A 22,101-nucleotide genomic window follows, 5' to 3' on the forward strand; every position below is an offset into this window, starting at 1 on the left:
GTGCCATGTTAATTTGTTTTTACAAAAGTTGCATGTTACGACTTTTGTCACTTTACAAAGCACAGGCTGTCTGCGATTTGAGACGTAGCTTGCGTTAGAACAGTTGACGTTACTGCCTTTTGAAAACAGCCTTTGCTCACCTGCGGCGCTGGCTCGCTCTGCCGTATTATTTTTTTCTTCCCCCATTTCAATCTAGTGGCAGTGATGACGACGGCGGTGGATGAAGCATTAAACGCGCGACACAACTAATCGATGATGAAATTCGTTGCCAACGCTTTTAAAAGTCGATTTTTATCAATTCGTTGTTGCAGCCCTAGTTCAGATCCAGTCTTAGTATCTGAGGGTATTTTTCTGTTTATTTTTATATTAACATATATGTCATAACTGGTTTGTTGTGGACATTATTACTGGTAATAAAAAAAATCTAAAAATGAAATTGAGAAACATGCAAATCATCTTCTAGTTTTTAACAGGGACAGACATCAGAAGCTGAACGTTTATACGCTGTTCAAAAAAATAAATGGAATTAGTAAACAACACAGTATAACTTTGATTAAATCATTTTTCAGTAAAATCAAACAGTTGTCTTTGGAAAAAACACTGATTGACAATCAATTTAACATGCGTTGGTGCAAATGGATAGACAGGTGGAAATTATTGGCAATTAGCAAGATGCACTCAATAAAGGAGTGGTTCTGCAGGTGGGGACAACAGACCACTTCTCAGTATTATGCTTTCTGGCTGATATTTTGGTCGCTTTTGAACATTCAACTTTGTACAGAACAAAGCATTCAATGAGAATATTTCATTCATTTAGTTCTAGGAAGTGTTATTTGAGTGTTCCCTTTATTCTTTTGAGCAGTGTATAAAAGTTACTATTTTGCCTCCTGTTAGCAAGTCCAAATCTGTCCCCTAACATGGTTGATTAGAAGCCATAATTCTTTTAAAAAATAACATCTAAAGGACACAGAGGCTGATTATTGCAATTAGCATTGGCAATAGGGCAAATAGTTAACGTATTGCACCAAAGATGGCTGTCTCTGTTTCTAGGTTAAAATGGATTTTGTTGAAATGGGTGTCTCAAAATGCAACACTTTTGTGCAATGAACAGAAATGTGATTAGCCGTTTATTACTCAGTTGTCCTGTATTCCGTAACCTTTTGTGGCATTTTTTATTTTTATTTTTTTTATTCAGTTGAACTGAGGGAGAAACAATTTTAGCTTGATTTTTTTTATTTATTATTATTTTACTATTATTTAGAACTATTAAAAATTATTTTCTTATCTGTATTTTTTCAAAGACAATATGGGAATCAGCTAAAATCAGCGGACCGGAATATTATAAAATGAATAATAGAACATTGGATTGATAGATTTTAGCAGGACATGGCATTTAGATATTATCACTGTTGTGATGATATTGATTACAATGCAGATATTCCCCCCTGTCCTCATCCTCATTTTAAAGGAGAATTCCGGTTTTTAACACTTTTAGCCCATTTTCTGTAGTGTCCAGGATGAAATCGAATGATCGACACCAAAATTTTGACAATTGGTCCTGTCTCTGCTTTTTGGCTCATGCAGAATCCCCCCCTGGCTGCTCCAGAATGGCTTCCATTGTGCATGTCCGATAATGTCCTTAAAACAACCTTAAACGTTCTTTTTCTAAAATATGCTACTCACCGGGTCGTCAGCGCTGTTCAATGACGTTCCAAAAAAAGTTTCGTGAAGAAAAAACGTTCCTGTAGTGTTTTATTTAGCATTTTGTAAATCCCATTGAGTTCTGTTGGAATAGTTGATATCCCTCCGCCACCGGAAACGGAAATGGGGCCTGTTTACACTTAGTTGTAGTCTTTTCGCTTCGCTCTGTGTACTCCGACGTCGAGGTGCTAACGTCTCTGTTAAACACTTTAAAAAACTCTGAAAATGGAATACGAAAGGTGGATTCTTGATTCTCGACGTCGGAGTACACAGAGTGAAGCGAAAAGACTACAACTGTGTAAACAGGCCCCATTTCCGTTTCAGGTGGCAGGGGAATATTGACTATTCCAACAGAACTCAATGGGATTTACAAAATGCTAAATAAAACACTACAGGAACGTTTTTTCTTTACGAAACTTTTTTTGGAACGTCATTGAACAGCGCTGACGACCCGGTGAGTAGCATATTTTAAAAAAAGAACGTTTAAGGTTGTTTTAAGGACATTATCGGACATGCTCTATGGAAGCCATTCTAAAGCAGCCAGGGGTGGATTCTAAATGAGCCAAAAAGCAGAGACAGGACCAATTGTCAAAATTTTGGTGTCGATCATTCGATTTCATCCTGGACACTACAGAAAATGGGCTAAAAGTGTTAAAAACCGAACTTCTCCTTTAAGATGCCGAAATCTGCCGGCAGAACATGTTTGCTTTTATTATCCTGGTGCCTGCAGTTTGGATTACATACGTGAAAAAAAGGCCTTCCTACCGCCGCAGCGAACCACGAGGAGGCGACCAGGCCATAGGCTGCTGTTGAATGGGTTTCTTAGTTACAGCGCACTGCCGCTGTACGGGTGTCTGTGCGGCTCCGACACAAATAACATTTGAAGGCAGGATGGTTATCTGGATGGACTGACTGCACTGACGATGTTTTTCCAGGTGGACCTTCTCCCTTCAAAATAGATTCAAACTACTTTTTACCCACTGATCACAGCATATAGAGCTGCCTTTGTTACAGGCAAAGAAAGGATAGGGCCCAGCCAGAGCAGCAAAGATGATTCAGCTGCGTGTCAGAACTAAGCTTGTGCAAGCAAAAGGGTCATCATTCGCAGAAAGCCAACTCTGGTCACCATAGGTGTGAACGTAGCATAACAGTGGCTAGCTTACAACCAAGGCGTCTTGCACAAGCATTGGGGGGTCGATTCATATATGTGTCAGGCTACGCGCAAAGGGGGGAGGGACAAGCAGACGACCATGATTGACTTGTCAAAGACCAGCCGTGTACACCGGACCGTTCTTTGTGATTGGTTGGGGTTATTCATTGATTTCTCACTGTAGTGGGGACCATTTATTTTAGTTTCACTTCCAGACCTCCTATTTCACTGCTTGCTAAGCAGCTGTGGGGAGAACTTTAAGCCACATGGTCAAGAATGCGTCAGAAAAGATCTCTTACTGCACCTTCAAAACGGATCCAAACATATTTGTACACACAGGGCAGAGCTTTAAAGTGGGGGGAATTGATTTGCATTTGCAATTCAACAGACAGCATGTGCAAACTATTCATTTTTTTCTGCTTTCATCAATATGCAGGTCATATTCTAATGACCCAATAACAGAGATTCATGGGTTGAGGGTAAACAAATTATTTACCACATCCAAATCAGAAACTAAACTGTGACAATAGTTTTATTGTCTTTTCTAGTAATTGTGAAAGTTGGGTGCAACATGACATCCAGAATTATCTGTGGTTATTGTGGCCACAAGGAAGGCAGTGGTACAAAGTAAGGCTGGGCTATTAATCTATCCTTTTGAAGATGTATGTATGATTTAATTATTGAGTCATGTATAATGTTTTTCACCTATCCATTTCTTGGGCCTCCACAACTCAAAGTGACATAATTTCATAATTTTTTTTTTCTTAGATGTTTACGTATAAAATACTGGCTGCAAACATTCAGTGTTTTTGTTTGTTTGTTTTTTTCATTGTTTGCTTTAACACATTATTATTTTGCAAAAAAATGAGGTTACCCTCCATAGGGGAGGATTAAAATCAAAAAAATGTTTTCAAAGTAATACATGCCATGTGTCGTTTCTATTATAAAACCTAAATGAGGAAAAAAATTATCTGATTTGGCAGGGTTCGATTTTTAAGCCATATCACCCAACCGTAGTGCAAAGCCAGAGGATGGAGAGAGATGCTGTGTGCATGTAAATATATTTTGACAGTAAGGAATTTAATAAAATATTGAGTTGCCCAAAAAAAGGTTATGTTTTTCTTTGCTTTTGTCGGTAGCCTTTAAGGTGGGCTATTTGAGATGCGCTTTAATTGTAATTTAGTGTTATGATTATTTTTTTTTACTATCATTATTACCTCGATCTCCATGGCTTAGAAACTCCTCTTTCTTTTATGGTCACCTAGGAAACTGCCTGTTCAACATGCAATCTGCTCATTTTAAGGGGAGGACCAAAACTAAGATAAAGCTATTTTACTTATGCAGGGATAAAGCACATTGCCCATATACAGAGTGTATGTTAATGCTTCCTTCACAAGTTTGAGTCCTAGCCTGTTGACCTTTCCTTTGCTGCATAGCGACCCCTCCACCCCCACACATTTCCTGTCAGCCTACTTTCGAAAAATTCACTAGTGACAAAAAAAAAGACTTAAAAAGAAAACCTCACTTTGCCATTTTAACTCCTCTCTTTTAAGTGCAAGGCACAGAATTCTCACCAAAGTAATTATCACCCGTTATTATTACTTTTTTGTTCAATGCAAATTTTACCTCTCGAAATATGTGCAAAAAAATGGTGTCAACACAGCAAAGAAGGCCCTGCTGAGCCAGCAGTTTTCTCTCTCTGCAGCATGCTTGCATGGAAAAATTCTACCTCCAAGTTAAACCTCTTTCAAGTAGTCTTGAATGTAGGTGATTATTTCTATATTATTGCATCTATTTGCATAGGCTAGCAACCACCAGTAAACCTTTCCTCACAGAACCTTTCCATTTGAAACAGTATCATCTATTTTGTAAGAGATTAATAATATATAAATTTTAAACATCAGGGTGTGCAGTATTATAATATTAGGAAGGAAGTTGTATTTAAAGTGTGAGGTATTTAGTTATCACTATATTTGGGCAGTTGTAATGTCATAACCACCCCCAATACCTATATCCCTTATTGACTTTTAGTAGCTGAGATGGGGAAGCTATTCAATCAGGGAGGGGGATATTGGTTAAAATACAAGAAATTATGTTTAAAAAATGTGGGTTACTTTTAAAGTCTAAAACAAAAAAAGGGTTTTCCTTTTTTTAACCAAGGTGACTGGAAATGAGAGGGAGGAAATAAGTGGTCATGAATTTCTGAATCAAAACTAAAATGATTTACTACATCACTGCCATTAAAATATTGATGTATGCAGCATACATTAACGTTTCTATACTGAATAATGTGTATATTTTTATGAATTGCCTGAATCCACTCTGCGTACATCTAATTTTTCCAAAAAGGCAGTTATCTGAGGTGCACGCTTTAGCTGTGTAATAATAAGGTGATTAATTTAGTGCAATAGTTTACGGGGAACAAAAAGAGACTTAATTAAAAACAATATTTATATCCCGCTTTGTGATCCACAGTGAAATCATTGCCAGCTTTGAACATTCGTTACTCGTTAACTAGAAAAATGGAGCAGGTGCTCTCCTCTGCGGTTCCTTTGCTCTGATCGCATGCAGGGGTTTCAGGACGGGGCGGCTGCCTGTGAGACAACACTTTGACAACAATAATAGAAGGATTGATGATGTCACGTGTCACTAAACTTCCCAAAAACAGAGAAGTGAGTAGATTTGTCTCAAAATCACTTTTTTTTTCTACAAAAAAATAGTTCCTCAAGGGGACTGAAAAGTGGCCCTAATTGGCATCACTAAATCATCAGTTTGTTTCATACATCAGCAAGCTTTACAGCAAGACAGACAGGAGCTGGTGGTTTTGGTTTTTCAAAACAAAGTACATTTTAAGATGTCATCATCTTAAACAGGCCTGGAAGCTTCAGGGTCCTTCTTAGTATCTTAGCTGTCTGTAGGACTTTGCTTTTCTGGACTGAGATGACTAAGATGCTTCCAGGTGTCAGCCTCAGTTTGAGCCACTTCTGCACTGTGGGGGTTACTGTCCAAAGTGATTCGATGACCACAGGCACCTACTAATTAACAACGCAAGAAAGTGATTGCTGATGAAAATAATCAGACATCCAATGAAGGAATCAGTCCATTTCCTTCTAATTCCCTATAACCTGGGTGTGACTACAAATTGAGCTGTTGGAGGCCTCTTTCCTGCTGTTGTCATGGTGAATCGCATCCCCTGTGTCCCATTGATGAGGGCTTCTTATATGGTCATGCTAAAGGTACCAACTTTAGCTACTCAGCTATCACCAGTTCTGGAGCAGGAAAACAGGAAATGTTTTCATCATGGGTGTTTATAGATGCATTCATGTATTCCAAGTAGATCTCACACTTAGTGATGTTTAACTCGTAGCCTTTTAAAAAATCTTAGCTAAGATTCCTGTTACAGTTTAATCCATGTTGGTATCTGTAAATGTGTGTTAGCACCATCCTAAGAGGAACTGTGTTCCCTTGTAGTTAGTGTTATTTATCTGCCCCTGTGAACTGATAGTGTATTGAGTAAATCCAAACGCTCTCCCTGTCTCTAGCCTACCCAGCAGTGTGTTGGGTGAACTTGATACAATGAGAAATTGTTTGGCTGCTAAAAAGCCTAGTTTGTCTGTGTGTAAATCACTGCTGATCCGCATGAGGTCACAGAGACAGAAACAAAGTGAAGAACGTGGGCAGTCCTACAGGATTGTGGTTTTCAGGAATGTTTACATGAAATGATCTTCCTACCAGATTTCCTTCACTTGTCTCAAATCTGCATCAGTGTCACACTAAAATCCAAATTTTAAGCTAAAGATCTGACCTGTTTTTTATTCAACAGGAAATGTTTAATACATTTGGAACTCGGTTATTTTTTTCCTCTTATCTTTCTATTTTCCTTGTTCTCATCAGCCCCAGAGCAGCCCAGCTGCAAGGCCCTGTATGACTTCGAGCCAGAGAATGAGGGGGAGCTGGGCTTCCACGAAGGCGACATCATCATCCTGACCAACCAAATCGATGAAAACTGGTACGAGGGCATGCTGAACGGCCAGTCAGGATTCTTCCCCCTCAACTACGTCGAGGTCCTTGTTCCATTGCCACACTAAAACAAAGAGAGCGCTGGAAGGAATTTAGAGGCGGAAACATTGTGGTGAAGAAGAAAAGTGAAGATATGAGGCGGTCTACAAAGGTTTCAATTTCACTTTGAGCTTCATCGTCATCACCAGAAGCAAGCACTTTTTGTAAACACAAGATCTGGATATGATATCAAACCAGAAGACAACTTTTTTTTCCTCAGAAAAACAAAACCCATCCAGACTAGGACTGTGACAAAACCTCTTAATCCTTCATGGGACAGTAGGAATAATTCTGTGGGGACTAACTGTTGGCAATATATGAGCAATACATTTTTCATCACAAATAGGTGACAAGGTTTTAAGTCTTCTTAACAGGTCGACACACAGATCCTTGTGGGGTTTTTTTGTAATTGCAGTCTCTTTTTGAGTCTGGTAGGTGATCGATCTAACGTTAATTAGAGTAGCGCTGTTGTAGGTTGAATATATCGCCTCAGATCTCAGTGAATTTCATGTGAACTTAACTGAAAATTCCACCAGAGCTCTGCAGTGTATACCTTGATGCCACCTTCTGGCAAGATGAGGGATTACTTCACCTCCATGAAATTGAAATGAAACATGGATAAATATTGTTGTATTTCAAAAATAATTTTATATTGGCAAATTATCTAATTTTGACTGTTTCAAAGTTTGTTTTTTTGTCTCGTGGCTGTGTGGTCATGACTGGATCAGCAGCCAACAGATTTGACAGGATCTACCTTTACTTTCAGTGTTTCTGTCCTTATACCTTCAGTTTTCAGGAATTGTGGAAACATTACTGAGCACCGGTGGTGAAATGAGATTAACACAGACATACTCTGCCGTTCTACACAGACCCAAAGGAAAATGCCGTGGTTGCACAGTTTCTTCAGTGTGTTTAGTTTAGGAGGCAGAGCCAAAAAGACTGTAAAATGCAATGGAAACATTTAGTGTCTGTTTGTCCGCTAATGACCCTATAACACAGCCATAAATTCCTGTAGGTTTCGACTTCCGTATTTTAGCATGTTTTCCTTTTTTGAAACCTTTTTTTTCTGAGCCCTGTCCTCGGCACCGTTTGAATTCATGCTGTGCCTGAATAGCTGACGCTGCCGGCAGCGGGCTAGCCTTTTATATTCACCACTAACTGTCCTACTTTTACTATCCGTCTTTATGTCTCAGAGAATGTGAACCTGATCAGTCTGGACCTGTAATTCTATACCTTAACCATGAATCGGACCTGACAGATGTGTTATTGTCTCAGGCTGACTGTTCAGACAGAGCTGGCTTTCTGGTTCTGAACCGTCCAAACCCACAGTCTTCATCGAACTTCACAGCTATGAGTGAGAGAAGGAGGAAAGTTTAAACGGGGAAAACATCAAGGGATGCACGATTGGTAAAAAACTGTTTTCCATTTGGATAAGCAAAGGCTGCAATTGTTACCAGGAGTTAACCTTCAGATTGTGAAGGTTGTTTTTGGTGTTTATATTTGTGAATGTTTGTGCTTTGTAATCATTCACAGAGGTCTTGTGTTTTATTTCCATCCTTCCGTCTGTTGTCCACCACTCCATTCTGCCTGCTGACTCTTCCATCTTTCTGTGGTCATGATCCGATACGTTTACATCTCTGACCATGATACATTTCAATGTTTGTATATATTTCAAAACTAAAGGGCGTAAAAGGTGCTGTGATGATAACATTAGTCAAGAGTCAGGCATGCATGTTTTAGTGCCTTTGGAAATTAAAAGAGGGACTGAAGAACAACCAAAATTAACTAGTTTAGTCAAATTCTCTATAGATGTTTTTATTTCTACCCGTTGGCACTTTTATGTGTTTTTACATGCATGTGTCTATTTCTTCACATGGATGACACTACAGACAGTTTCCTGGACATGTTCAGACTGCTCAAAGATCTCATCAGAAGATCCACGGGAACTGCGTTCTTTCTATTTAGATTGATATCATTGTTGGTTTTAAAGTCATACCTTTCCTTAAAGGGCTATGTATTTGTTTAACCAGTCTTACATTCTCCTTAAACTGCAATAAACTGCTATGAATTTCTATAGTGTTATTTTTTTATATAAGACCTTAAAACATTTCACATAATCTCTGCATGTAGACCTATGTTACTCATTGTACCTATGTATCTTAGATTTCATTTACTGTTTGTTATGCATAAAGAATTTAACTGCAATATTTTTTTTTATCATCACATTTGTTTGTGCTTCCTTCTCATTTCCTGTTTACCAACTTCTTACATTAAATAAAGGACAAACAAAAATAAAATGCTGTTTTGTGTTTGAAGTCAACTGCAAACAGTCCTTTTTTGAAATCGGTTTTGATTTAAAGAAGTGTGCACTTTCAACTAGGAAGATGGATTTTTTTTTTTTTTTTTTTTTTTTAAACACATGGCTGGAAAAATATTCTTAATCCCCAAAGTTAATACTTTTATTGAAAGTATTTCCAGTTAATACCTTTTTAGGTATAGAGTTTAAACCTAAGATATCTAACAGTGTGTTAGGATGCAGGACACCTTGGACAAGACACTTCATCCATGTGGTGCTGGTGTATAGAAGCTTTTCTTCTGACAGTTAGCAATAAAGCTCACTACCTTGAATGTGAATTGCCATAAAAGTATAGTACATTTTCTATAAATACACTATTCTGTCCACCTCCTGTTGTAATATCTCTTTACAGGTTTTATTCAAGCATATCCAGGTTTTTTACTTTAATTTCTATTTGCTTCAACTTTCCCTAACTTTCCTTTCGTTCATGTCTATGCATACCCATAGCATGATGCTGACAAAATGTTTCAGGGAAGAGCATCATTCATGTCTGTGATGTTCCTTAATCCTCTGCTTATGGCAAACTGCAACAGCTTTCTTCCATGTTTGCAATTAATAGCTCTGTTAACTACTTTTAGCACCCAAGCTGTGGATTCCTATTTTCTCCAGTTGCAATGGACCTCTGTGCCGTTTCTCTGACTAATCATCATCTTACCTGGGAGTTTAATTGGACACCCATGCCTTGGTCGATTTTCAGCTGTTTTATAACCCATCTTCCCCTTAAAACAATATGGGTTTGAATTACAGAACTCCTTGGCCTGTATGTTGTGATCTTTTGTCTTTAAGATATTGTTTGTTGACTAATGTATTGTTATAAACCTCCATGGTCTTCACAAAGAAAATAAATTTCAGCTATCGGGGAGGATTTTTTAAAGCCAATTAATTATCCTTGGTTTTACCCTTGGTGGAATCAGAGTAATCTGGGTCAAAAAAGAAGAAAACTATTTACTCTTTCCTCTCAACTCTTTAATACGCTGCTTTATGTTGGTCAAACCCATACAAAACTGTATAAACATTCAAGCTCTTTGGCTATAATGCGGCAAAACAATTAAACAATAGATCATATTTAAATGGTTCCAGTGTATATATTTTAATACTTAGTGATTCACCAATCAGCAGGCTTAAGGCATAGCTCTGTCTGCGCACATGTAAACCACACAGTCAACAGTTAGTAATAAATACAGAACAGTTTGAGAGGAAGCAAATACCTGTCTTAAAGAGTGCCCATGTTTCACTCAAACTAACAAAAGGACAGCAGATGGGCATGTTCACAACACAACGCACCTAACACACAAACACACACCTGTTTTGTTGAACTAGAGGAAGCACTCCACAACCAGCTCCTTAATATGACCTCAGGAGCCAAAACTGGATCTGTTGGAGAGTATCGTTTGGATCAAACATACTTTTGCATACATAGCTGATGGATGTTTTATACTACTATTGACTGCTTACCCACAACTACTATCCCCACTGACTGAGTCTATAAAGGCGAGACATTTATTACTGTTAATCATCCATATCTGTTAATATGGAAGCATATAGGTCCATGTTTTTAAAAGCAGCAGGTCTTCCACTGTCCATACAGTGTCCAGTTAAATCTGATTTCTTTTTTATGGGATTGTGTTTTGTTAGATTTGTATGTCTCTTCTCATAAAGTACAGTACAACTACAAAAAGCAACTACTTTCACATATCTAGTGCCTGTCCAGCTCTGAAAGTCTGTTTTTAATGCTATATGGATATTAACACTCAAGCAGGAGACCATTCAGGGCATCTATCTTTGTATTTTCAAGCAGAATTTAACGAGCGTCAGACCATTCAGGTCTGCTAAGCTGTTCAAAATGGAAGGACTCGAATCAGTTGGAGGTCACGTCACACGTGCAGGGCGGATCTCAGTGCGTTGTGCTAAGTTGGCTGTAGACATGTTCCAAGATCTGAGAGTAGGCCTGGTCTTTGGGGGCATGGCAGCTTAGAGAGCCCTGCAGAGACAGAAACGTTATTTAACGCAGACTTTGACACAGAGCCTTTGACCTACATGTGTCCTACCTTTATCTTGTCCATCATGGTCGTCTCAGGACACCAATACTGGTTAAACTGGACCAGATCGGGCGCCGTCCTGTAATAATCGACCAGCAGCATCTGTAGAAGAAATATGAATGTCTTTAGTCCTGCCTTGCTCTACCTTTAGGGGTTTGGCTTTAATTTCATGAGTCTGCATAATCAGTACCATCTCATTGAGAACATCACTTGTGAGAAAATTGTCCTGAACATAAGTGACTTCCACCGCCACAGGGATGCCGTAGTCATTAGGCCGTTGCTGTAGATAGGGGTGGGGGGGGACCATGATGAGAAACACGAGAACAAATGTTTCTAATTTCAGAGATGAACATAGTAAGGTACGGAAGCCGAGAGTGGTCATACTTGACTTTTTTTTTTTTCTTTGCTTTCGCAAGATAATGACATAACCTTCTCGTTATCACCGTTAAACCATTCATTGTTTTCTCGAGATAATAAGATAATTATCTCATTACCGGGAGGAAACAGATATTGATTTCTTGAGATAACGAGATGATTAACCTGTATGCGTAATGAATGAGGCTGGCCAACAGCCCTGGATTTCCAGTCCATTATGCTTACGGTAACCATAGTGTGCAGTCGGGGGTACCGCTTGTGCGCAAATAATACGTTTTCAGTTTCCTATTTCTTTTCATTAATTGTCAAGTCGTGGTGGATAATTGGATTGCGTAGGTTACAGTAGAAACGACTCTGCTTTTTTAATGAAAAACTTTAATCTGGACTCATTTTGGGGGTTAATGCATCTCATACCTGGTACAGACGTAACACCAGATGCTAAGGTGCCAGAGGCATAGGTCTAATTGGTTATGAATCAGAAGTGGAAGCAAATCATCAAACCAACAACGTTGTCTCGTTACCTAAAAGTTAAACACAGGATTATTTAAAGAATTTCACATTGGCTGCCATGACTTATAAATCCTCTCCCCCTGTTGTGATATTGAAGGATGTAATCAGTTTTAACATACACCAATCATCTTGTTATGACGAGAAAACGGCTTTTGTTATCTTAAGATAATGAGAAAATTAACTCGTTTTTCTCAAGAAAACCACAGTGTAAAAAGTATCTGAGGGATGCGACCGCTCTCGGCTTCTGTAGTAAGGCTCACATGGCAAACCACAAAACAAGAAGCTGAGAAGTGAAAGTTTTTTTCCAACCTCAGGTGGTGGTACGACCCAGAATGGTGTTATTGTAGATGCCACGCCTTGGTTTCCATGGTAATATGGACCTGAAAAGCACCAACAAAAAGTGGTCAAGTTTACAAAATTACTTATTAAGAAAAATAAATGTGGCATTGATTACTGTTTATGCTAGAATGAAGCGTCTCTCCCTCCTTTGTATAAATCACCAGACATAACAGGAAGTCTGTCTCACAGTGGTTAGTCTCTAATACCAGATGGATTTCACCCAATAATTACATTCATCATAGGAAATTTCCAAGTTTCCTGCTATTCTCTCACATTTGAGGAAATAGCTCCTTCTGACCAGTAAGTGGCGCTCTAGCACTGGCCCACTCTCCTTAAAACTGTTTGCCAGTTGGTTGTCAGATTGGACAATGTTGATGCCAACATTTTGTCATCTTAGGTTCATTAGCCCCTGTGTGGCTTCTGAGCTTTTTAGCTTTGTTAAATTGGCACAAAAAGTTGAAAAGCTTAACCAGTGTTTACCCTTGTTTGCTTCTTTAACTATTCTTGAAGGTGAAGAATCCTTTGGAAATTTACATATCTAAGCAACAACTGGCTATAAACTGATGATATCTACTGAACTGTCTCCCACCAAGCCTGTAGGGATTTCTACATCTAGCCCCTGGATTAGGGAAGAAGAAGAATGTTAGCTCCTGTTAGCTTGTTGGCTCGCAGCAGTAAGAGCTTCTACTGAAAGATGGGGCTTCGTCAGCTCTTTATTTCAACTGTGCAGGAGCTGAGCCCAGTCTCTTCATTGGTTCAGCAGCTTTAATATGTTTTGATGTCTTCATTTGGGACATTTGTTCTCTGTCGTGCCTGTTGCTAGCATGTTCTTGTGCTAAATGAAAATAATCCCCTTATTCTTTGATTTAGAACTTTGACTTCACCCCCTGGGAGTTTGGAAAAATCCATAGAAAAGCTGCACCTTCTTAAAAGCTGCTTGGTTCAAAGCGTGGGAAAAAGTAGTGACTTATAGTCCAGATAATATCGGATTATTGACCCATCAAAATGTATAAAACATAGAATATATACTTTTAGCCTGTAACCTGTGGTAATCCATGTCTTACTACTGATGCCACTAGCAAGGTGACAGCTCTGTAGAAAGCAATACTTCTTAACACCAATGTTATGACTGAAGTTCTGAGCTGTACCACGTCCCGAGGCGACCAAGTGGTATGGCGGTAGCGAGGCTACGGACGTCATGTATTTTGGCTCTTCCTCCAAATGGAGCAAGCCTTGATACGCGCCTCACGGAAACGCCCAGTGGCATACTCAGTTCTGTTTTTATTGTCTAAGACTCCCTTTTCTCAATTTTGTCTTCCAACACTTTTCACAAAGCCTGCATCACAGAGGGAAATGGACAGCTTTTTGGCTTCTGTGTTCCAAGTGGTCATAAGGTTGGTTCATCAACCTGCTTTAGGATCATTGGTCACATAGTGACCAATAGCTAGTTTTCTAATAGAGGCAACCCTTTTCCGGTGTTTCAAAATGTTATCAAAATCGGTGTACCATAGCCTTGGAAGGAACAGATAGACAATGTCACTGATTCTGTAGCATATCTTACAGGAAGCATGAGGCGCTTTCCCTTCTAGACTTCAATCTCAGTATCATCTGACCAAAGCCTAGGATTCTAGTTAATGTCCTCGTAGAGTTCGGTCATCTCTATCGGGCTGATTTCAGATAAACACTGCTAAAATGAGTAAAAACGTCCAATCAACAGATGTGCCTCTTGCAATCTACAAAGACTGCTTGAGCAATGGATAAGCTTCGCAAAATTGTTTTATTCCACCCTATAAATGAGAACTGTGTGTGTTCTACTGGCAGTTTGGGAGTGGTCGTTAAAAAAATGATGAAGCACTAAGCACTGGAGCCGGAGATAATAATGGTAATATTTCTAAGGAACGGTAAGGAGAGTCTGCAACCACAAGATGCCGGTCTTCGCTGCAGTTAGTGTCATACCCCAGGGAAACACAAAGTAATAGATTACTAATCAGAATTTCTTAAAACAATAAAGTATAGATTCAAAGTTTCTTAATAGTTTTTAGTGTTTCAAGAACTGTAAGGAGTACTAGAAATAATACCACTAAAATCATATTTTTTTTCAGGGGGATTTCTCACCAATGACTCAGCGTGGATTAAAATCTGATAATTATAATAATAATGATTATATTTGCAAAGTCAAGGAGTAGAGAGTCCTGGTCCAGAGAGTCTCAAGCACCACAACACAACAGGGGCTGATTCAATACATCAATGGGGTCAATAATAAGAAAACTATACATCTAGACAGCCTTCAAACTTTAAAACATCATCACCCAGATGGTGGTTGTCAAATTGGGATTAGAGCCTGTTGGAAATGAACTACAAAAAATAAAAGTTATACGAATATGAAGGTGTGTATTGTGTATTTTTGTTCAATTCTATGAGGTTGGCTGTGTCTATACATCATGTCAGGCAAAGGATTGTGGGTTTTCTTAAAGCTCCTAAGCTCAAGATAGAAATTTCACAAGATTCCTATGATAGGAAGCATGCAGCCTCCACTGACACACTTTGGGTTAAGGGTCCTTACCGATTTGCTGAATTCAGATCGAACCAGTCACTGGTGATCTGGTTCAGTGAACAGGATGAAAGGAAACTAGGCAGAGTTCCTACTGAACCTGGATTCACCACCTCTGACAAAGTCAGCTTTGTTTTTGTCACGAGTAAAGTGTTAGTGCACAGTTGTTGTTTTCCCCCTTATTTACCAGATTCAACAGACTCAGATCAGGTAAGAAGTATGCTAAGTACTACATTTAGTTTCTCCTTAAATCAGAGCAACAACTTTGTAATATTACAATCAAACTAGTGTTAAGATAATTATCATTGAACATGTGTGAGTTTATTACACCAAGTTTATTACATTAATTAGACTAAAACATCAGTTCTGACATCCAACAGGCAGCCAATACAAAGGTGTAATAAACTCACATCTTAAATGATAATTATCCTAACACTGGTGTTTCTAAAAAAAATGTTACTAACCACAGATGATGCCCAGACAGGGCTGGAAGCCATTGTTGGAGCCCTGCAGCCTCAGCTGGTGATCCATTTGGGAGTCGATGTCCTGCAGCGACGGCAGGGCCGGACCTCGGGGGTGGCTGTGGTACCAGCCCACTAACGATAACCCCCGCATAAACAGGTTCTGACATATCTGAAAACAAAAGAGAAAATAAACCTTTATATTTAAACTTCAGCTTTGATGACAGGAACAGGAAAAAAAAAACAGCTGTTTATGAACTGATTCAATTCAGCTTGTTTACGCAATTCATTCTTCTATTTGAACAAAACATTTACGAACCACACAACTCTTTTAAAGTATGGAGGACCAATTCTGCCATATTTAAAAATACATTAAAAAAAGACTGAAATATAATTAATTGTCAAAGAAATAGCATTAAATTTAAATTAATGTGCTTTTAAATGCAACAAAATGATGGAAATTAGAGATACTAAAAAATATTTAAAAATTGATAAATTAATTCAATTTGAATGTATTTTAACTGTTCTATTTTATATCTGCTCTTTTACTTTTACAATAGTAGTTTTCTTTGTATTTTTCATGTACTTATTTATAAGAAGTAAATGCATTGCTGTTTTAAACTTTCTGATTTTTTTGACCACCCAAATATGTTTAAAACATTTTTTCGACCCCTTTACATTAATTTCATATTATTTTAGTTTGTTTCTTATCTTCAATAACTGATCTACTTTCTAATCATACATATCCCTGTAGTATTTTCTCACCAAACAGATATTTCTGAAGTCATTTATTCCCGCCTCTCCTTTCCTCCACTAATAATTTTCCAACTTCCTCTTCTTCCTTCATGTGCAGCTCTAAATGTACAGTAAACACCCGGGGGGGGGGGGGCTTTGGCACAGCATCACTGTTGCAGCTTTTCTCCTGGCTGTATAGAGCTAGTATCTATGGCTAACTTATAATGTGTTCTTGCTAATCAACTTAGCAGGGTTAGAGATTTGGCAGTAGAGTTAGAGTAGTACAATTAGCAGCAGGTAGTGCAGTTCGTTGGGTAACTTTATTGTGCTGTTTTTACTGTCTAACACATTAGCTTACAAGACACAAAGGTGTGCTGGTTTTCATGGTGCCTTCAAAATAAAAGCATGTACTGCAGATGGACTATTTTCCAACTCTAAACAGACCAAACATATTGCAGGGAAACTCGAGGTGGAATTAACAGTATGAAACCTGGTAAATGTAGTGAATATACAGCAAACTGCGTACAAATAATGATTTTAAAGTTATAACACAAGGAATCTTTTATTCTTGGCAGGTTGGGTCCTCCACAGTAAGGCTGCTAACTCTGAGCTGACCTATTTGTACAAAATGTGAATTCTAGCTGCGCCTTGAAAAAAGTTTTCAAAGTTTTTCTATTTTTCTGTTTGGTTAATTTTCCCATATTTGGACAACAATTGAACTTAACTGATATTTAAAGAGACAGGAGCTGTGTTTACATTCCAGTGTGTTCTGATGTTTGTTAAAAGTAATGCCGATAAGCTCCACATCCAGGATTTACCTCCTCTTCAACAGCGGAGGCCGTATCTCTGTCAGCCAGCCTGGTCCGACACGGGAAAGCCCTTAGGACTGTCAGCACTAAAACACAGAGATGTTTATTAAGGTAATAAAGAGGAAGTTTAATCAATCATCTATTTATTCCAAACACTCTCTATAACATCATACTAACATTGCGTGTTTGTGTCCCATCGCCCTCCAAGGTAGCCCACCACCTCACTGGAGGTTAGATGACAGTGAAAGTCCTTAAAAAAAAAATCCCCATTTGTCAGTAAGCTTTTCACCAGTTTTCCGCTACACTTTTTCTAAGCGCCTCAACACTCACCATTAGCAGCAGAACATTACTAGAGACGGCTACATTGAACGGTTGGAACCTGTTGATGGCTGAAAACGCTGATAGCTCCACCAGCGTGTGTGGATCTCTGAGGGCAATGCAAAGAGTTCATCACATTATAACCCTGCAAAAAAAAAAAAAAGTAGAAATACCACTGTAAGGCATGCAGTACCTGGCTGCGTCCCTGGTGCCCAAAGTGCAATATCTGACGGGAATCCTCTCTCTGTCGGCTCGACGTGAGACCATTACATCTGCAACAAAGTGAAGATGTTAACAGCTTTGAATGAGTTAAGCTAAAATAGGAGATGATGGGAGAAAAGAAGAGACCATTTAAACCAGGTTTGTTGTTCTTGTTCTTCTCATCTGCCGGCACAGCTGCCTTCCCTTCCTCCTCATCCTCGTCGTCATCTTCTTCACTCACCATGCTCTAACATCATTTGAAAAAAAAGTTGAAGACAGATTAATAAATATATAATACGTACTAATAATCTATTAAACACTATCAGTCTTCTAGAACCTAAAATTCCATTTAGAAAATAATGAAAAAAGAGGAAAGGTGCATCAGGTAATACTTTGGTTTATAAGGAGGATGACTGTGTGTAGTCTGAGATGAACCATCTATAAACTCTGGAATCTTACAGTCACATTAAGCACAGCAGCATGATCAATTCAACATAAATAAATATTAGGGGTAAAACAATTAATTGGATTATTATAATTGATAAATCGATTATTGAAATAATCTTTAACTAATTTACTGTTTGATTAATCATTAACTAGAGTATAGACACTATAAAACATGCCTTTAGCTGACAGATCGACCCACTTAGAGCAATAATTATACCAAAATCTTAAAATAATATATAAAAAGTTTGCATTTAAGATAAAAACACATATTTTTTGTCCATCAATATGCTCTATCCAGAACTCCTAGAGTGGAACAGTTTTAGTTTCACCTGGTTTACTTTCTTAAAATTCTTCTTCAAGGAACCTTTGGTTATGCGATTCATAATCAATTAATCGAAAAAATCATTGACAGATTAATTAATTAGCAAAATAATTGTTAGTTGCAGCCCTAATAAATATTCAGGAGAGTGATTTAATTTTCTTAACCCATGTTAAGGAAATAGAGCTTTAAACAAAACCATCAGTTACAACAACATCCCCTCTTTAACAGTCATAATCATTTATCATTGGTCATATTCTATTTCTTTTAATTGAATATAATTACATGGAATGTCTATTATGTTACTCATGTCCTTCTATTTTCCTGCCATTTAATGAAACGATTAAAAGTATTAATGATTTTTTAGCCACAGGGTTGAATATGTGTCTGAAGCAAAGATTACCATCTTGGAGTCACCAAGTTTCCATAACAACCATTAAGTACTGTGTACATATTAGAAATGAAACAATTAATCAGATTAATCGATTATTTGATAATCATCAACTAATTTAGTAATTGATTGAGTTTAGAGACTTTAAAATATGCCTTGAGGTGACAGATCAACCAACTCTTGCAAATATACCAACATTGCAAAACAAATATATAAAAATTTTGCATTTAAGATTAAAAAAAAAAACTTTGTAAAAAGTCTTCTTTAAGGAATCTTTTGCTATCAGATTATTAATGGATTAATCAAAAAAATAATCAACAAATTCATCCAGTAGCAAAATAATCTTTAGTTGCAGCCCCAGTACCTGTTAACTGCAGGTTTGGGATTGATTTCATTAAAAAAAAGCTTCTTTTTTTCTCTCCATACCATCACAAAAGTAAGGTTGTAGAGTTTAGAGACATTCACTGGAACCATGTACCTTGATAGCAAAAGAAAACACCTTGTGCCCATATTGAAGCCCAGAGGATTTAATGGCTGTTTCTCCTCTAAAGGCACTTGTTAAACTGTTTTGCATCATGAACATATTATGAGGCAGAAAATGGGTCATACTTACAAAAACAATTTAGTTAATAAATGACAGATGTTTTTATTCCCCAACTGAAAAAAGTACAAAAATAAAAGTTTGGATAGTTGTAACTTTTAGTTATTATTATCTTTACCAGGATTGCAAAGAAAACATCCATAATAAGATTATCATTAACAGGATGGTCACTCCCTGTAAAATGCTGCTTTAGCTTTGGCTTATTCTATCAATTAAATCTTTAAAGAAACACTCTAAACGTCTGAAGTTTCATTTCATCTCTAAAGTTGGCGTCACTCCTTCCCTCTCCTCACCATGTCCGCGCTTGGTTGATACTTGTGCAGCCAGGTGGTCTTGAACTGGGCCAGCTTGTGACCCCGGTAGCGCACTGATGCCCATCCACAGCCGGACTTCTTGGCCGGGTTCACCAGGCGTTTACAGTGTGTCGCCCAGGCGCTGGGGGAGTTAAAGATCTGGCCCGTCTCCACCCATCGGATCTTCCCATCATTCAGCAGGTCCCCAACAAAGTTCTTACCCTGGGGGGGGAAGAGGCATAGGATGGGATTACATCCCAGATCATGTTCTTGACTCTAAAGCTGTGTTTCCTTACCAGGTAGTGGATGGCCAACACGCCATCGCCAGGCTCCACCAGCCCATCCTTCAGCAGCACTCTCAGAGTGATGCCCCTCCGGGTCAGCAGGGAGCCTCTGCCTGAGCTGGACCTAAAATCTGCCTCCTCTCCTCCACTCAGCTCCTCCTCATCTTCCTCGCCTCCATCCTCCACCACCTGAGGGGATCCAGGTGGCTCTGACCCTGAGGAAAACAGAAACAGTTAAACCCAGACAATCTGATCTCAAAACAATCAAAATAAGCATCACGACTTGTTATAAAGCACAAATACTTTTCAGGACTATTTGAGCAGGAAATCCTCAAACATTAGGATTAATCCATTGTTGTAATGAGCTTCCCTCTTTACTGCCGCATGCTACAGATATAGAGCCTTTAAAGTGTGGCTGTTTATCTGAAGATGATCTAAATTGGGGATTTAATTAATTCCAGTTAAACTGAGCTGATGTTTATTGTTTCCTATTCCAATTACAGGACACAGGAAAAGAGGCCTGCATGGCTGCTGCCCCCCCTCTCCTCCTCTCTCTGTTAATTTTCCTCAGAATCACAATTAAAAGCCCTCTTTCATTATTCTCACCCATGTCTGTGAAAGAGACGGAGAGCGCCTTTAAATCCAGCTCGGTCCAAAAAGCCGCTTTCTGCCCCGGACACTTACAGCCGCAGCTCTCCGGGGGCTGCCTTTCACTCACACTTCGCCTCACTAGCTCCGGCTATTATTCAAAAACATAAAATGAAGGCGTCTCTGAGGCTCCGCAGTGTAGTTTCCTTGTTGTGTTGCTTTAATGTCAGTTCCCCTCCCCTTTCTTCCTCCCTCTCTCCCCGTCCTTGTCACTCTCCCTGTGTTCCTCTCAACTGGACGCGCAGCAGCGGAGACATTATTCACCTCTCCGTTATGTCTGAGCAAATATAACCAGATTTAAAGGGTAAATCTGAGTTTCCTCCTGAGAAATATAAAATTGAAAATCCAGCATCGCCTCGCGCACGTGAAGCGGCAGTTATCTGTTGTTTTCTCCGCCGGTTGGAGATAAAAAGTGCCGCCTGGTCGCTCTGAGGCGAACAGATACCAAACGGTGGAGTTATAATGTTTTTATAGGGGTTATAGAAAGAGCTTATCTCGTGCTAAAATGTAATATGGTTCATTCCTTCTTCAACATGAGATGTGGTTTCTTTATAGGAGTACAAGAAGCATATTTACCGGGAAGCAGCCAGCAGAGGGCAGCAGACCTCCAGCTGTAGGTCCGCTTCCTCACTATACCCCCATCTGCTGGTAGTAAAGGCGGGTAGGGCCTGAGCCTGTATGGCAAGCCATTTGCACACAAATTCGGTTTCGTCTGACCATCCACATTACGTTCCAGATATCTTAAAGTACATTTTGACTAGACAAAACCACATTTTGACTATCCGGAATGGTAATTTAAGATATCTGTATTTACATTCTGATTAGGAAGAATAATAATTCAAGATATCTTAAATTACATTTTGACTAGTAAAAATTCCTTTCAAGATATTTCAAATTACGACAACGGATTAGTCATTTAAAGCGTCACACATTGGTAATTCATATGTAGGGGAGCTGAAAATAACAGTAAATGGAGCTGATTTAACTTTTCCTCCTGTGGATTAAACTGACTATAAGGATTTTTTTAAGGAATGATCCTCCTGGAAGCCCATTAAAAAGATCATTACACATTTTGACTAGTCAGAATGTCAATTTAAGATATCTTTAATGGAAAAGCTGAATAATTCAAGATATCTTTCATTCATTTAGAGATTTCCTAAAAGGAATTTCGAATAGTCGAAATTACAATTCAAGATATCTTTAAATTTGTTTTGTCTAGTCATTATTTGCTTTTAAGATGGATGGAAGGATGGATGGATGGATGGATGGATGGATGGATGGATAATTTATTTTTCACTAGTCAAAACTGCACATGTCCTATCCTAAAATACATTTAAGATATCATGAATTATGGTGGCATTTGAGATATCTTTAATTCGAATTATGACTAGTCAAAACTAAAATTGAGATATCTTGAAATTACTTTATGACTAGTCCTAATTCAATCGTAGATATCTGAAAAGTTTTTTTTCAGATAGTCAGTAATTCATTCTAGATATTTTAAACTGACGTCT

At 38.4% G+C, this 22,101-nt stretch overlaps 2 protein-coding genes across 2 annotated transcripts in view; one reads left to right on the forward strand and one right to left on the reverse strand.

The window, feature by feature from the left end:
• LOC107081972 (endophilin-A2-like) overlaps positions 1-9,189 on the forward strand; it is a 23,390-nt gene extending 14,201 nt beyond the window's left edge. The window contains exon 9 of the mRNA XM_015370360.1: positions 6,746-9,189. Coding sequence (XP_015225846.1) covers positions 6,746-6,939 — 194 coding nt within the window. The 3' untranslated portion in view covers positions 6,940-9,189. The remainder of the gene's footprint in view (positions 1-6,745) is intronic.
• Positions 9,190-10,224: 1,035 nt separating this feature from the next.
• Positions 10,225-21,060, reverse strand: mpnd (MPN domain containing). Its single transcript, XM_015370328.1, has 13 exons — positions 20,546-21,060; positions 19,952-20,154; positions 19,656-19,877; positions 17,752-17,851; positions 17,597-17,675; positions 17,416-17,512; positions 17,263-17,335; positions 17,095-17,171; positions 15,545-15,713; positions 12,500-12,570; positions 11,496-11,585; positions 11,315-11,407; positions 10,225-11,247 (listed from the first exon to the last, which is right to left on the reverse strand). Exons 1-13 carry the CDS (start codon positions 20,547-20,549, stop codon positions 11,161-11,163), a joined length of 1,365 nt encoding a protein of 454 aa, XP_015225814.1. The 5' UTR covers positions 20,550-21,060; the 3' UTR covers positions 10,225-11,160.
• Positions 21,061-22,101: the final 1,041 nt, after the last annotated feature.

Source organism: Cyprinodon variegatus, unplaced genomic scaffold (genome assembly GCF_000732505.1).
Source record: "Cyprinodon variegatus isolate N-32 unplaced genomic scaffold, C_variegatus-1.0 Scaffold45, whole genome shotgun sequence".
In the NCBI taxonomy this organism is placed as follows: Eukaryota; Metazoa; Chordata; class Actinopteri; order Cyprinodontiformes; family Cyprinodontidae; genus Cyprinodon; species Cyprinodon variegatus.